General features: G+C 39.6%; 1 protein-coding gene across 1 annotated transcript in view; it reads right to left on the minus strand.

Annotated features, from left to right (window-relative positions):
• MYO1E (myosin IE) overlaps positions 1 to 13522 on the minus strand; it is a 77585-nt gene that overhangs the window by 9329 nt on the left and 54734 nt on the right. The window contains exons 16-22 of the mRNA XM_082290987.1: positions 13354 to 13435; positions 12471 to 12577; positions 8635 to 8733; positions 4776 to 4920; positions 1404 to 1518; positions 543 to 712; positions 258 to 403 (exon numbers count right to left, since the gene is read on the minus strand). Coding sequence (XP_082147113.1) covers positions 258 to 403; positions 543 to 712; positions 1404 to 1518; positions 4776 to 4920; positions 8635 to 8733; positions 12471 to 12577; positions 13354 to 13435 — 864 coding nt within the window. The remainder of the gene's footprint in view (positions 1 to 257; positions 404 to 542; positions 713 to 1403; positions 1519 to 4775; positions 4921 to 8634; positions 8734 to 12470; positions 12578 to 13353; positions 13436 to 13522) is intronic.

The following is a 13522-nucleotide window of genomic DNA, read 5'->3' on the forward strand; positions in this document are numbered from 1 at the left end:
ACTACTTAGTCATTTTATAGTAATTACTGTTAGCAAAAAATCATGTGCTAATAAAGTTACAATTATAATTCTTCTCTTCAATAATGGCAGATTTTGTGATTAGAGATAAATTGGAAATTTGAAGGTTACTGAAGCAAGTCGGAAACCCAAAGCAAGCAAATTCAGAAAGAAAGCTTTCAATTCCCACTTCATCAACTTATTTTTCCCATCCTACACAAATTGCTCTGTCAGTGGAAAAATATATTCCAGGTACTGACCTTAAAGAAACAGAAAGAATTCTCTCCACTTCCATCCTTCGCTTCAAGACTTCCTTTACCTGGCCTTTCTCTGGGCCCTGCTTTATCTTTTCACGCCCAATCAGGTAAATGCACTTGGGAGTCAGGATGAGATCTCGCTTCACGCTCTGAAACACAACATTAAAAATACACAGCCGTGTCCTGCATGGTGTGACCCTGACCTGGGCAGTTTCTGTGACAGGATGGTGAAGACAACTCTGACTCCCAGCAAAACTCATCTTTAGGGGATGTTGCTGTTCCACCCACCTTAAACCGTCTGTCGTATTTAATTACAGTGTCTGCAAAATCGATCTTCTCCCGTTTGCCCACAAACTGCCGTAGCTCAGGATGGTCCTCCAAGCCTATGTAATCTCCCACAAAATTCCTGTTAATGCTGTTCCGTCTTCTCTCTTTCTTGTTCAGCAACAGATCTGATGCTTAAACACCAAAGATAAACACTGATTAATAGCATCTACTAAATTTCCTACACTCATGCTCTCAAAGAGCCAACTGTTTCACACGGAATTTCTTGGGAAGTGATAACCAAATTGTTTCTAATATGGAAAAAAGTGAAGTACTGCTACTGATCCTTTAGATAAGGATGTATGTGATCATTAAATCAATTCCTAATGAAATACACTGATGGCAAGCTCAGTAGTTCTGGTTAATTGGGAGCACTTCTGGAACTCGGAAATTTCTCACTCACTGCTGGAAATTAAAGATTAACCCTTCTAAACAGAGTGTGTTCATTCACACAGCTCAGGTCACACACAACTAAGTCCCAGTAGAGTCCCTGGATTGATTTTATCACCTACAGATTATTCAGATTTTGCATAACTGTGGGAAGTTTTCTTTTCTGCCTCCCCTGCAGCATCTTTTGCTATCTGTCCTACTCAGTCTGGTTTTGATTTGAGAGCAAAACACTGGGCAGTCCAAGAGGTCTGTGCATGCAGAGCAGTCAACCTCATTAGTGGTACCTTAGTGGTCCAACAAGGTCATCATTCCGATACAGTCACCTGTAATGCAACTTTTGCCTAGAGAGGGAGAGATTTCCTTCCTTTTCGTGTCCCTCCTGCTGTTCCTGGAACCGTGTGTGTGAAGTGCCTGCCAGCAGAAGTTACAACCTACCTTCTTCTCTCATCTGCACGTATTTTTTTCTGGCTGTGTACTTCCTCCAGGCCTTCTGGATGGCCCTGGCATACCCATCATACTTCCTCTCTCTCATCTCTTCTAACAGGAACAGCTGTACAAAGAGACAATGCAGTGGGTCAAACATTTTACATGCAAAGTTCAAGAAAAAGCTGCATTTTACTTTCAACAACTCTCCAGTGCATTTCACTCTAGATCCAAGGTGGTGCCTCTTCCACAACTGTGGGATGTGAGATTGGAATGTTAAGGTAACCTTTTCTGGAAGAAATCTCCGATGCTTGAGTGGCTGTGGCTCTTACCAGTCTACCCATTAAGTTCCATGCCCCATGATGAAGGAAGAGGAACATGGATTCTCCCTGAGATATGCTACTGGTGCAACTCAAGGTTCTCCACTGGCCATTTCTTCAGCCTCCATCTACACATTCTCCAAAATTCCTACTTCTCTAGTCAGAATGTTACCATGTCTGTGGGGATCTGTGCAATGTGTAACATAACGCACTGCTCACAAGCAACTTTCTTCCCTGGCTGAATTTCATACCCTTGTGTCCCCTGGCTCCATTCTCTCTCACCCCCAAAGATTGTCAGCTGGATGCAGGACTTGCAACTATGACCTTATAATTCAGAAGTATGTCATAGTAAGATTTTTGGGTCTAAAATGTCATAAATCATGAGAAAATACTGTTTTATTAAAACAGGAATGGAAGGTGCATCCCCTTTTTTGAGAATTTCCCAGGTCCTACTAAATATATGTAAATTTAATGCATTAGAACAACTTCATATTTTTTTGCAGGATGCAGCATATTCACTATAGCCTTTTACATACTTTAGTTAAATGGGGTTTTTGTCTTATCAGGAGCACAAGCATTTGGCTAAATTGCAGCACTCAATTCACTGACATGACTGTTGCTTATTATTTCCCTCCATTGTGTATAAGTTTTCTCCTAGCTTTCAAGAGATAAAATTAGTAAAAACAGGTATATGGAGAAGCAAACCTGGGCTTTAGGATTTTTTTTTTTTTACTTTGCTGCTCTAACCCATGCAAATCTAGAAAAATATTGTTGTTCATATTGATCTTCAAAAGGAAACTCGATCTGGTGCAAACCATTTCCACAGAACCTCATTTGCTCCCGTACAGAGTTATTTATTCAGGTGTGTGATAGAAATGTAAATAACGAAGCCTTCTTTCTGCCACCCATAAAACCTTATTTCACAGTTGGCAACTCTCCATCTACAGCAAACTTATTTTAAAAAATATTTAAAATCTCTTCCCGAACAGAAGGACTTGCTGGGGTTTCAGCACAGGCACGAGAGCTCCTGGTGCAAAAACATCCTCAGCTGCAGCAGGGACATGACCAACCCCTCCTGCAATTCAGGTTACAGTGACAATATTGATGCTGTCCTCTCCTGAGCACTCCCCATTTATTTCTCTAATAATAATGCTAACTGCAAAATAGTCTATCATCTGCAGCTGAAGGTCACCGTTAAGGAAGTTCAACTAAATCACTGAGCTAAAATACAGTTCTTAACCTATAGAAATAAAGATACTGCACAAGCCCTTTTCTAAAATATGCATTGTAAAGCCTCCCCTTACACTCACAAGCAAATCAAATATTTTTATCTGATTAACCACAACAGGTGCTCTTTTTGGTGGAAGAAAGAAAAAATTTCATTTACCATCTAAAAGATTATTTTTCTCAAAAGCAATACAACCCTAGTCAGTACCTTAGTAATATAAGATGAAAGATGATTATCTTTCTTAATAAAATATGTAAATCAAGCTTTAAAATATTCAGTTCACAAAAACATTTTCAAGTTAAAATAAAAAAAGCCAAACTCTTTTTGGTACTTATTTAAAAATAGATTTCACGGCATTAAAAAAATTAAAGAAAACATATACAGTAATTGAAAGCATTATTTTAAATTAAAATCAAAACACAACTCCCCAAAAATTTCCAGTCGACTTCATGTTGTCCTAAGCTGCAGAACTGCCCTTCAGTAAAACTCACAGATACACCATTAAATGGCATATCCATGCAAGCAGGACTTAGCATCACAAAAATGCATCAGGATGGGAAGATGCTTCCACTGGACTACGTCTTCCTCTGAAAAGAACCTGTAGCACATGATGTTGGGGTATAGATTATTAATGGACTGAAGGGGAACTGGATCCATCAACCCCATGGCAGCACTTGCCACTTGGCTACTAAACAGAAGACAGGCACCAGGAAATTGCACTGACTTCGTAAGCGAAAACTCCCAATTATCTCCAGAAAGAAATCACAACTGCGCTCCAGAGGAAGCAGGAAAAGCTCAGATCACAGCCTGTGCTCCAGAGAAGCAGGTAAAGCTCACACTCCCTCAGAATTAGCCAGGTGTTGTTGTAATGACCAAGTAGGATCAATCCCACATTAGTTTCCTGCTCTGCCAATATGCACCTGAAGTATTGTAATAACCAACATCTTGAGCACTCTGTGCTGTAGTGTATAAACATGTCTCTCAGATGTGGGCAGGAATGTAAATCCCATTATTCCTGAACAGTATCTTACCCTATTTATGCTAAAAACAATAAAATTTCTATTGTGACTTGGAGAAGCATTCTTTTGTCCTTTAACAAATATCTTCCTATGTGATTGGACACAGCAGTGTCATTGCCTGTGTTACTACCGTTCTACAGAGAAAAATGTTCTTGGAACAGCAAATGGTAGTCATGCAAGTGTTCAGCTTTTGTTTTAGCATGTAACTTCAGATTAAGCACCAAGAAATCAATGCTCAACTGCACGGCGTGCTACACAGACTAAGCCCCATTGTTTCTGATGTCTCAGGAATACATGAGGGTGAGGAGAGCACAGATTTTCCTTAACAACTTTCCTGAATAGCAAAGTAAGAAAACTTCTTTCCAACAGATTTTGCATGGTTTAGTAGCTACAGGATAAAACCAGCCTTGTGATGCCTCCTTAATATTCTCTTTAGAATTTCAAGTTGCAGTCATTCTGGAATGTTGATTTACTCCATGCTGTTTAACATATCCTTACCATCCCTGGGGACTATTCTACCTTCATCAGTAGCATTTGTTATGAGAAGAGGACCAATGTTCTTGATACCAAAGCATCTTCATAACCCATTTTTCCTCTTCTTGATGCATTTAATTCTCTTTGTATTAAGTGCCAAAACCCTGCAGTGGCCTTATATAGTGTGCCTTTTACACAGCCTCTATGACAGATGTGCCCAGCCTGTCTTAGATTTTTACACTTCCCCCACCTTAGCAGGTGTCATGCTCAGCTTCTGAGTGGGCAGGACATTCATTTCAGCAAACAGTTGCATATTTAAAGAATTGTGTTCTGGCACACTTACAGACTCTGGAGCTTTGATGAAGACTTTGGACTTCCCAAGCTGGTACTGGTCAGGATCCATGTTGACTGACTGAAGCAGGTGGAGGACTCCTTGTTTCTCTTCTCCTTTCCATGAGGGCCAGGTTGCTTTGGTCAGAATGGCATACCTTAACCACCAAGGAGAAGAGATTAAAACCTGGGGTCAAACAGCAGCAGCAGAACACCACTGACTCTTGGCCAGCATTACCCTGGCAGAGGTTGGCAATGGCAGCAGGACTCAGAGCTTGGTGTGTGTGAAGATGCACGGTATTAGGATGTTTCCTGTTTAGTGAGACCAAACAACTGAGAAGGACAACAGTGCCCCCAAGTCTCCCATTTCCAGATGCTAAGTTACTACCTGGTAAGCAGCAGTTAATTGCAGAAAGTTCTGCTGGAATCTGCTGAAGTCCAGGGGGAGGTTATTCACCAGCAATGACCTGTGGTCCAGATTTGAGTACCTAAATCCTTGGTATTCTAAACTGATTCCCAAGCACACATCCAATTTCTCACTCAAGCCTTCTCAGTCTGTCTTATTCTTACAAACATCTTTTCTGTTTCTGAGCAAGTGACAGTTTGTGCTCAAACCCACCTGTTCAACAGCTGGGCTGCATTTAGCAAGGAGCCATTCCTGGCTCTATCCCAGGAAGCCTCTGGCTTGGCCTCTGGTGCAAGAAGGAAGCAACAGTGATGTTGGTGCTACCTTGAGGGCACGCTGGGAACTGACCCCATAAAGGGCCCGGAAGGAGCAGGGAAGTGGCTCTAACAGCATGTCTTTGACAGATAGAAACACCTCGCCTTCTCTCTCATGGTGTCCTCTGTAAGCATTGAGAATTAAGTGGATGCCAGGGTTGCAGCCCCTTTTAAACTGTCCACTGTTCCAGGCCTCACTTAGGCTCTTGGAACTGCCAGGCTGGAGTTACAAAGATGCCTTGTTCAACTGCCCACCAAAGGAGCACTGCTGGGCTTTAGCTGCCCCAGCATATCTACGGGTAAGTAACTTCTCTGGTAGCAGCTGTTTAGGCTTCTTTGACAAGACTAGAGGACAGCTAAATACGTTGAGACAAATTTCTCCCCAAAATCTTATGTTCTTTACTCTTGACAATTTCCTTTTAATGCCTTAGGCATATTTAAGTTATGTAAACTATATCACACTTATTAGTAAAAGTATTCAACACATGAAAAAAGTGATCAAGTATGAAGGTCAGTTTGTGGTAATTCCCAAGTTGTTAAGATGATTTAGGCAACTCCTAATAAAATGTTCTCAAAAATCACACAAAGAATTGGTGGAAAATACATTAAAGGAATGTTGATTACCCATTATCATAATATCTAAAATGTTATCCAGCCAAGAAGCAGAAACAGTGTCATGCAATTTAACAATGCCACACAAACAGAAATAGCAAACACTTAAAAAGAAATGTATCACGAAACCCAAACACCTTTGACTAGAAGGTGCATCAAAAGAGAGTAACTTCTGAATAATTTAGTAGGATTCAAACCACTGATGTTCTCATGTTCAAATCTCTCAGTTAACAAATGCTCAGGTACTCTGCTGTATGGTGTAATGAAGTAGCTCTTACACCACCTTAAATATAGCAGCATATTATACACAATCTATGTTTAGACAGAATGTGTACACTTACATATTTATGTGATGTATCAGTATTATGGGATAAACAGATGCAACGCAGTAAGGAGTTGTAAGTTAAAGTAACTCCCAGCTCATTTATTTACCAGCCTCTTTTGCAGGCTCATCATGTACTGCCAACAGTGCAGCTGTACAGGTAGGTCTAACCAAGTCTGAAGGTAAAGGAGCCGAGGTGAATAAAGGTGTTTGAAACTGCTGCCTTCCACACAAGAGACTGTGACATGACATTTCAGCATGCTACAAACTCTCTCCTACATCTCCCGAGCTGTAAAGGAAGGCACAGGGAAAAACGTGATTCAAGCCCTTTTAATACAAGTAAATCTCTTGGGTACAAAGTAAGAATAGATTTGAAATTCTCCTTTTTCATCAAATTAACTTCATACATTTTACTGGTGTGACAAGTCTACAGGGCAGAAGAAACATTATTCTATGGCATGCACTATTTAAGCATTTCAGTTTGATAACGTGACAACTCCTATTGTTCACTGCTGTTTAGCAATGGCACTTCAGTGTCCTCGTGCATGCTTCCCATGAAACCAGTCATGTCACTATCCATGAATCCAGGTTTGTCAAGCTTGTGTAATTTGATCTTGCAGATTATTTCAGCACAAGTACTAAATGTGTTCTTAACATGCTTCTGAAACAATTTCAAATGATGACTGCCCCCAGTTATGTATTACAATAAGTAAGCAGTTAGGTCTGATGGCTAAATAGGGAGTGGGAGCTCAGCTTTCAGATTGGTTATGCTTGGGAACACACAGGCCTTTTCAGCGGCTGTGGCTTTTTGCATGCAAATGTAAATTTTGTACATAAAAGTCTATTCAGCCCAGCAATCTCCAATTGCATGGAGCTGCCAAGGAACGCCCAATGAAAACAAGTGTACAAGCATGCATTTCCTGTCCATCCCATGCCTCAGCCCGCTTTTACTCACACTGACTCAGGGGGTCAGAACAGAGCTTGTTCTGGATGCTAGGAACTGTGAATGGAAAGGGTGCAGGAAGAATTTTACTCATAACAAAATGTTAAATTTAACAAAGCTAATTAATCTGAAACAAAAGGATGAATTCCCTAAAGAAGAGTTTCAGTTGCCTGTGGATCCAGAAGTATCACGTAACTTTCCTTTGGGCAGAGCTCACAGTCTGTGCTCAGGCTAGATTTAACACACAGTATAAATCTGTTATTTGTCTCAGCAACAGTCTGTGTTAAGTAACATAGCTTGTAGCATGTTCACATTTATATGTCTGGGCTTGAAGATCATGAAGAAAAAGGAATTTTAAATTGTTTTATAATGAAAATTAAGTCCATACTTTCAGAGATTTTAGGTCTGACAGTCACATTATCAGAATATTCTTGGTATTATCATGAAGTATTACTAATGGCTTTGTTCTGTGCTGTCTGATTAATTATACTCCACTCCTTTCAAAAACTGATTGGGTTTTTATTTTATACTCTCAAATTCAATGCAAAGACTTCCAACAAAAGCTGATTTATGACATAAAGCCTTTTTTGGGCACTTATTAGCTGTATGTCTCCAGCTTCTGAAAAACAGAAGCTGAATGTTGTATAAATCTTGAAACTGCTCTTATTTAAGAGGATTTCATTAGCTAGTGGAGGTAGTTAATCATGTTAACAGCTGGTCCTAAGACACTGAGAACAGGACTGACCTTACAGAGCTCTGACTTGCTTTCATTCATTCAGTGAGCAGCTGCAGAGGTTTGAGCTGCACCCATTCCCAGCTGGTGGAACCCTAGTGGAAGGATAACGAGCACTGTACGCTAAGGTTACTCTTTACACTGCAATGGCTGAATGGCAGGCATGGATTTCTTTACGTGGCTTCTGTCTGCCGTGGAGCAGTAACATTTTAGACAAGGGCTTGCAGCTGGACACTCAGATTTCAGCACTGCAGTGGTTCCTTTAACTCTTTGTAACTTTGAGGAAGCCTCTCATAGCACTGCAAATACTGAGGCCTTAGGCAAGTTTACAGAAAAAATGAAGTACTTTCAACAACACAAAGCCAGGCTTTAAAGCACTTCAAAATCTCTGTGTAATCTGGATCACTGCACAAGGCACATGTGGAGAAAGGGGTAGGGGGCAATGAGAAGGTTTCAAAACTTGCAGCCTCTTAGTTCCCTCCTCATCATGTAAACAAATGTGCTGTTGTTTACAGCAATGCTTCTGAACGAGTGTTACCTACCTCTGCAGAAACTTCTTGAAAACCCGTCTGTAGGCGTAGCCAGCTCTTCTTACTCGAATATTTTCTTTCAGACCCAAGTATTCCACTTGATGTTTTACCCTGGGGACAAAAACAATGCAGGGCTTAAAATCCATTTTATTTCAGCATACTTGTGGATTGAGGCATTCTTAAACATATGAATCATGTTTAACTACTGATTGCTAAAATTCATGCACAGGTAAATGAATCTATTTTTGCACATGACACTGCCCACTGCATGGTAGGAAAGAGACATTCCAGGTAGACTGGAGCACAGAAATATAAGTAACAAGTTTACCTTAGCATTTTTTCCTAGTTTAACTTCCCATCTCCAAAGTAATTTATGTATAAATTTCTTAGGTAATAATAAAACCCATAAAAGGCCAAGTAAATATTACCAATACTGTTACACAGCTGGTATCCAAGGGGCTGGGAAATTGTTTTGTGTTCTCTTACTGTACGTTTTTCCTATGCTTTACATAGCTCAAACAGCAACACAGTAACATTTTATTTTTCTTGTTGTTATGGAGAAAAGACCAAATCTGATGGCTGGAAAAAGCCCCAGATGCCAAACTTTCACTACACAAAGAATCAGAAAGAAGAAAGCCAGGTCAGCATACTGATGAAAAGCTAGAATTCCTCCTAATTTTACCATGCTGCAAAGGAAGGATTCAAGCATAAGCACAAGACTGGCTGAAGCCAGTAATGGATGACTCATCCATGGCACGTTTTAAATGACAAACAAAAGCTGAGCTGGTACCAGTCCCACAGAAAGTGTTAATGGCCTTGGAGGAACTCTGCTGCACATGGGAACTGAAGCAGCATCATCCCAACACCATCAGAGTTGCCTCACACCAAACACTTCCAATTAGGTTCTAACCAGGGAACAAGTATGTGCCCATGAAATGCAAAGCAGAAAACCAGCAAAACAAAAAAGCTTTTGCACTTTTCCCTCCTTCTAAACCCGTGGCACATTTATGGTTTTATGCTGCTTCTTACATATCCTGCTAGTCTACTACTTAATGCTTGGTAATTTGATTTGAAGAATTTCAGTTACTGACGTCCTTTGCCTTTCCTTAATTTTCTAATCTAAGTCATGTGCTGAAAGAAGCAATGTCAGTTTTTCACTCTGTTGCTGTTCTGTTGGGGCAAAGTATAAAAGCTTTAGCTTTCAGTCTGAAATGTAAGAGTTGTTAAGATTTTAGTCCTGCAAGTTTAACAAACAGTATATAAAAGAGCATCTATTTACATATAATTTTTTAAAAGTGAGCGTGTAAGAAGCCCTTTAAATTGTTTTTGCTTACTATTTCTCTAATTTTACAAAAGATTTTTCAAATCCTGAAACACTGTCAGTTAATTCAATGTTATTTCTCTAGCTATTTTGAAAAGTCAAATTTGAATATAAAATGTACTGCCCATTGATTTTTTTGTCGAGACTTTTTTTTCAATGACTCATAGTATGAAGGGAAAAATCTTTTGAAATCTCTTGCTACAAATGACAAAATCTCTTCAGTTATTTTTCTTTTTAAAGACCACTTTTGAGAGGTGTTTTACTAAATAATGAGTGATACTGCTTTTTTAGCTTACAATAAAGAATACTACAGATTCTAATCTTGCTGTGTTCAAGGAATAAAGTATATTTTGTACCCACTCCAAGAATTCTGGTACAGTACAAAGTTGGTGGACAAAAATATATTTTCCTGTTTATAGCTTTCTCTCCTGTTCACATCTGGAATAATGCACTGGAGCAACAGTACTACTCCCATTTTCTTACTGTCCTGCCAGTATCACTGTCCAGCACCAGAGAATTTGAGACATTTTTCTGTTTTTTTCCTTTCCTTTCTGAGAAAAGGCACACTGAAAATCTCCCTCCAGGCAGCAACCTCAAGCAGGTCAGGGTCTGGGAATTCAGCTAATGCAGCAGTTTTGAATACAAGTCGCAGTGGCTGTGCCAGGACCTGAACAAAAACACATTTCAAGAACACCCCAATTTCTGGAATAACTAAGGTATTATACAAGGTTTAGATATTACACAAGGCCTATGTTTCACTGCTAAATATTCTTGAGTTATTCAACAGCAGCAGAAAGGTGGAGTTCCTTGAGCATGAAGTAAGACAGGCTTTGTGAAAGAGTTTTTTCCTTTTTCAGTTACATTTTCACGGTCTAGTAACCTGCTACTAATAAGCAAATTGCTACTCCCATCACACTAAGGCAGCCTATGAATGATGCAGCATTATGTTGACCACACAAGAAAACAATGCAAGACAAAAAAATTTAAAAATCAACCAATCAGCAAAATATTACATAAACTCAATTATGTTTTTTACTTCCCTCAAATCTTTTTCACAGTAAAACTGAGAAACAACAATATTAAGCTTAACTTTGAATTGTCACATGCATATAAATTTCTTTTCCCTACACCTGTCACTAAGTGCCACAATGAAGTCCTAGATGGGCAATCACAGATTGAAATGGGAGAATGTTAGGATTTTTAAACAGGGATGAAGGATTACCATTATAAACAGCACTTCCATTTCTGTCTGAGGTTGATAGTATACAATCCTTTGTATTTCACTTGGCAAATACAGCAGCTACTGATAACACAACATCCTCATTACAGGAAAACAAGAAAAAATCTTGCCTGTTTTTGCTCCTAAAGGTCCTGAAAGCTGTCATTTTCTCAGGAGTAGGATTGTATTTATTTCACTGGTTTCCTAGCAACACCTTCCACAATAACAGGCCTGTTTCCCAATATGCAAATGATAGATTTTAAAAGCCCCTCAATTTTTAACTAAGTTTTATAAATAATTTTCCCAGGACCACTTAGTTTCCTCTTTTGGTCCCCAGTGTCAGTGGAAAATTAAGTGCTGCACAGCAGGATTTTCAGGGTGGAAAAGCTAAAGAGGGTCTGCATTTACTGCCAAACCCTCACTGAGACTTTGAAGTGCAATCCCAATGGCTTCTGTAATTGCTCTCCATCTGCATATGACTGTGCTGTTCTGCTAGAAAGGCAGGAAGGGAATTCTGCTGGAGTTGTCCAAGAATGCTTTTTATCAGACTTTGCAAGTTGTTTCATCGTGATAAAAATAACCACTTGTTTTATCAGCAATTTTACCTGGTATATAGTAATAAATGCTATCTACATTAGGCCACCACATAGTTTACACACCCTACTGAGCACGTACCCCAGTGCAAAAAGAGCAGCACCTTTTCCAGAGAAGAGGAAGATGCTATAAGCACCATGTAGTTAAAGATGCCTTAAAACAGATGTGATAAACCAAACTGATCATTTAGACATCTATTTAATGTCTATATAATCACCTGATGTGACATTCCAGTCAATTCTTTTTAAGGAGTTGGCCAATTAAACTCAAGAAGTGAAACAGGAACCTTCTCCATTGTTGGTGGAGTTTTTGGCAAGTTTGATACATAGAAACAGATACCTTACTGTTTTTTTAGCTTCTTAATAGAAGTTGTTTTCAAAGCATAAAGTTAGAAGTGATCACAATACATTTGGTGTGCAAATTCTACATGGAAAACTGCGTTGTGGAATGGAATACTGGTTGTGTTACTCATGCAAATGTTGATTATCATAACTGGCAGAAGGAAAGCCAAGAGCTGCATACACTAAGTGCTGATTTAGACCAAGTGACCACCACTTATCTTCAAAGTTTAGGAGACGTCATGCCAGGTTTCATTTCTGATGGTTTAAGAGAATGTAGTTCTCTTTGTAGGCTGTACAATTACAAATTACGACGTTTTGTGGCTTCTTTTGACCATTAGCACTGTTTCTCCTCACACGCTCTGCTTATCCATACCTGCTCTCCTCCCAGTCTCGAGACTTCTTTGTTTCATTGGGTTTGATGCAGCGGATGTAGTGGGGTGTACACTTCATCAGAGTGCCAACAAGGTCATTGGCTTGTTTCTGTAAAACAAAGGAAAACCATTGGATCTGAGCTGAACAGCGTAAATCCTGAGGGAATTCTACAGTTATCAACCTTCTGCTGATGATTCCATTGGCTAGATCCAGTTGCCTTTGGTCTTTCTCCAACAATCAACGTGCCTTGGGATAATATGCACCTCATTAAAAACTTATCAGTAAATAGAAGGTGCCAGCTACATAATACATTTGAGCTTCTATATGAAAATATGGAGCGAATGCATCAAGTGAACCTGTCAGGGTGAAATGTGAGAAAAGAGGTTGGTAAAATACTGATTTGCAAAGTCATGTGTAATCTAAGTGTGTATTCTGCTATCAGTCTCCAAACAGACCCTGGCCTTGTGGCACCTGCTGCCTTAGGCAAGGCACTCTGTGGTCAGTAGAGAGACTTCTGTTGACTGGGTGGGTGTTGGATCAGGCATTTCTGCACTGTAGAGAGACCAGTTACTTGCAGTTAACTAGGACATCAAGAGGCTGAGTGAGGTGGCTCATTCATTATGCACATGAAAGTACTATCAATTGCTGGTTTGGAAAATTCACTGCTGTAGGATGCAGCTGAATACAACATTTAATGAACACTGATGCTGGGCAGAACAATTCTAACAATGCTGAAACAATGCATCGCTTTGCCATGAAGATACTCCTACTATCTTTTAAAAAGTCTAGACAGCAAAAAAAGTAAATACTTTTATTTATTTAGCTATTCATACACAAACACACAACCACATATACACACACCAACACTGCAAAATGAGACATACTTTGATTTTGCTGCCTGCAGTAGTAGGACGGCCCTTCTTGTCCACTTGAAGATTTTCAGGAAACAGAGCCTTTATAAAAGGCCTAGGAAAAAATTCATAAAATAGGGTTGGCACAGAAAGACAATTCAATGCAGGCATGTCAAGGAATATGCTGCAGAAGTTGATAGTT

Source organism: Coloeus monedula (assembly GCF_965178545.1).
Source record: "Coloeus monedula genome assembly, chromosome: 14".
NCBI classification, from domain to species: domain Eukaryota; kingdom Metazoa; phylum Chordata; class Aves; order Passeriformes; family Corvidae; genus Coloeus; species Coloeus monedula.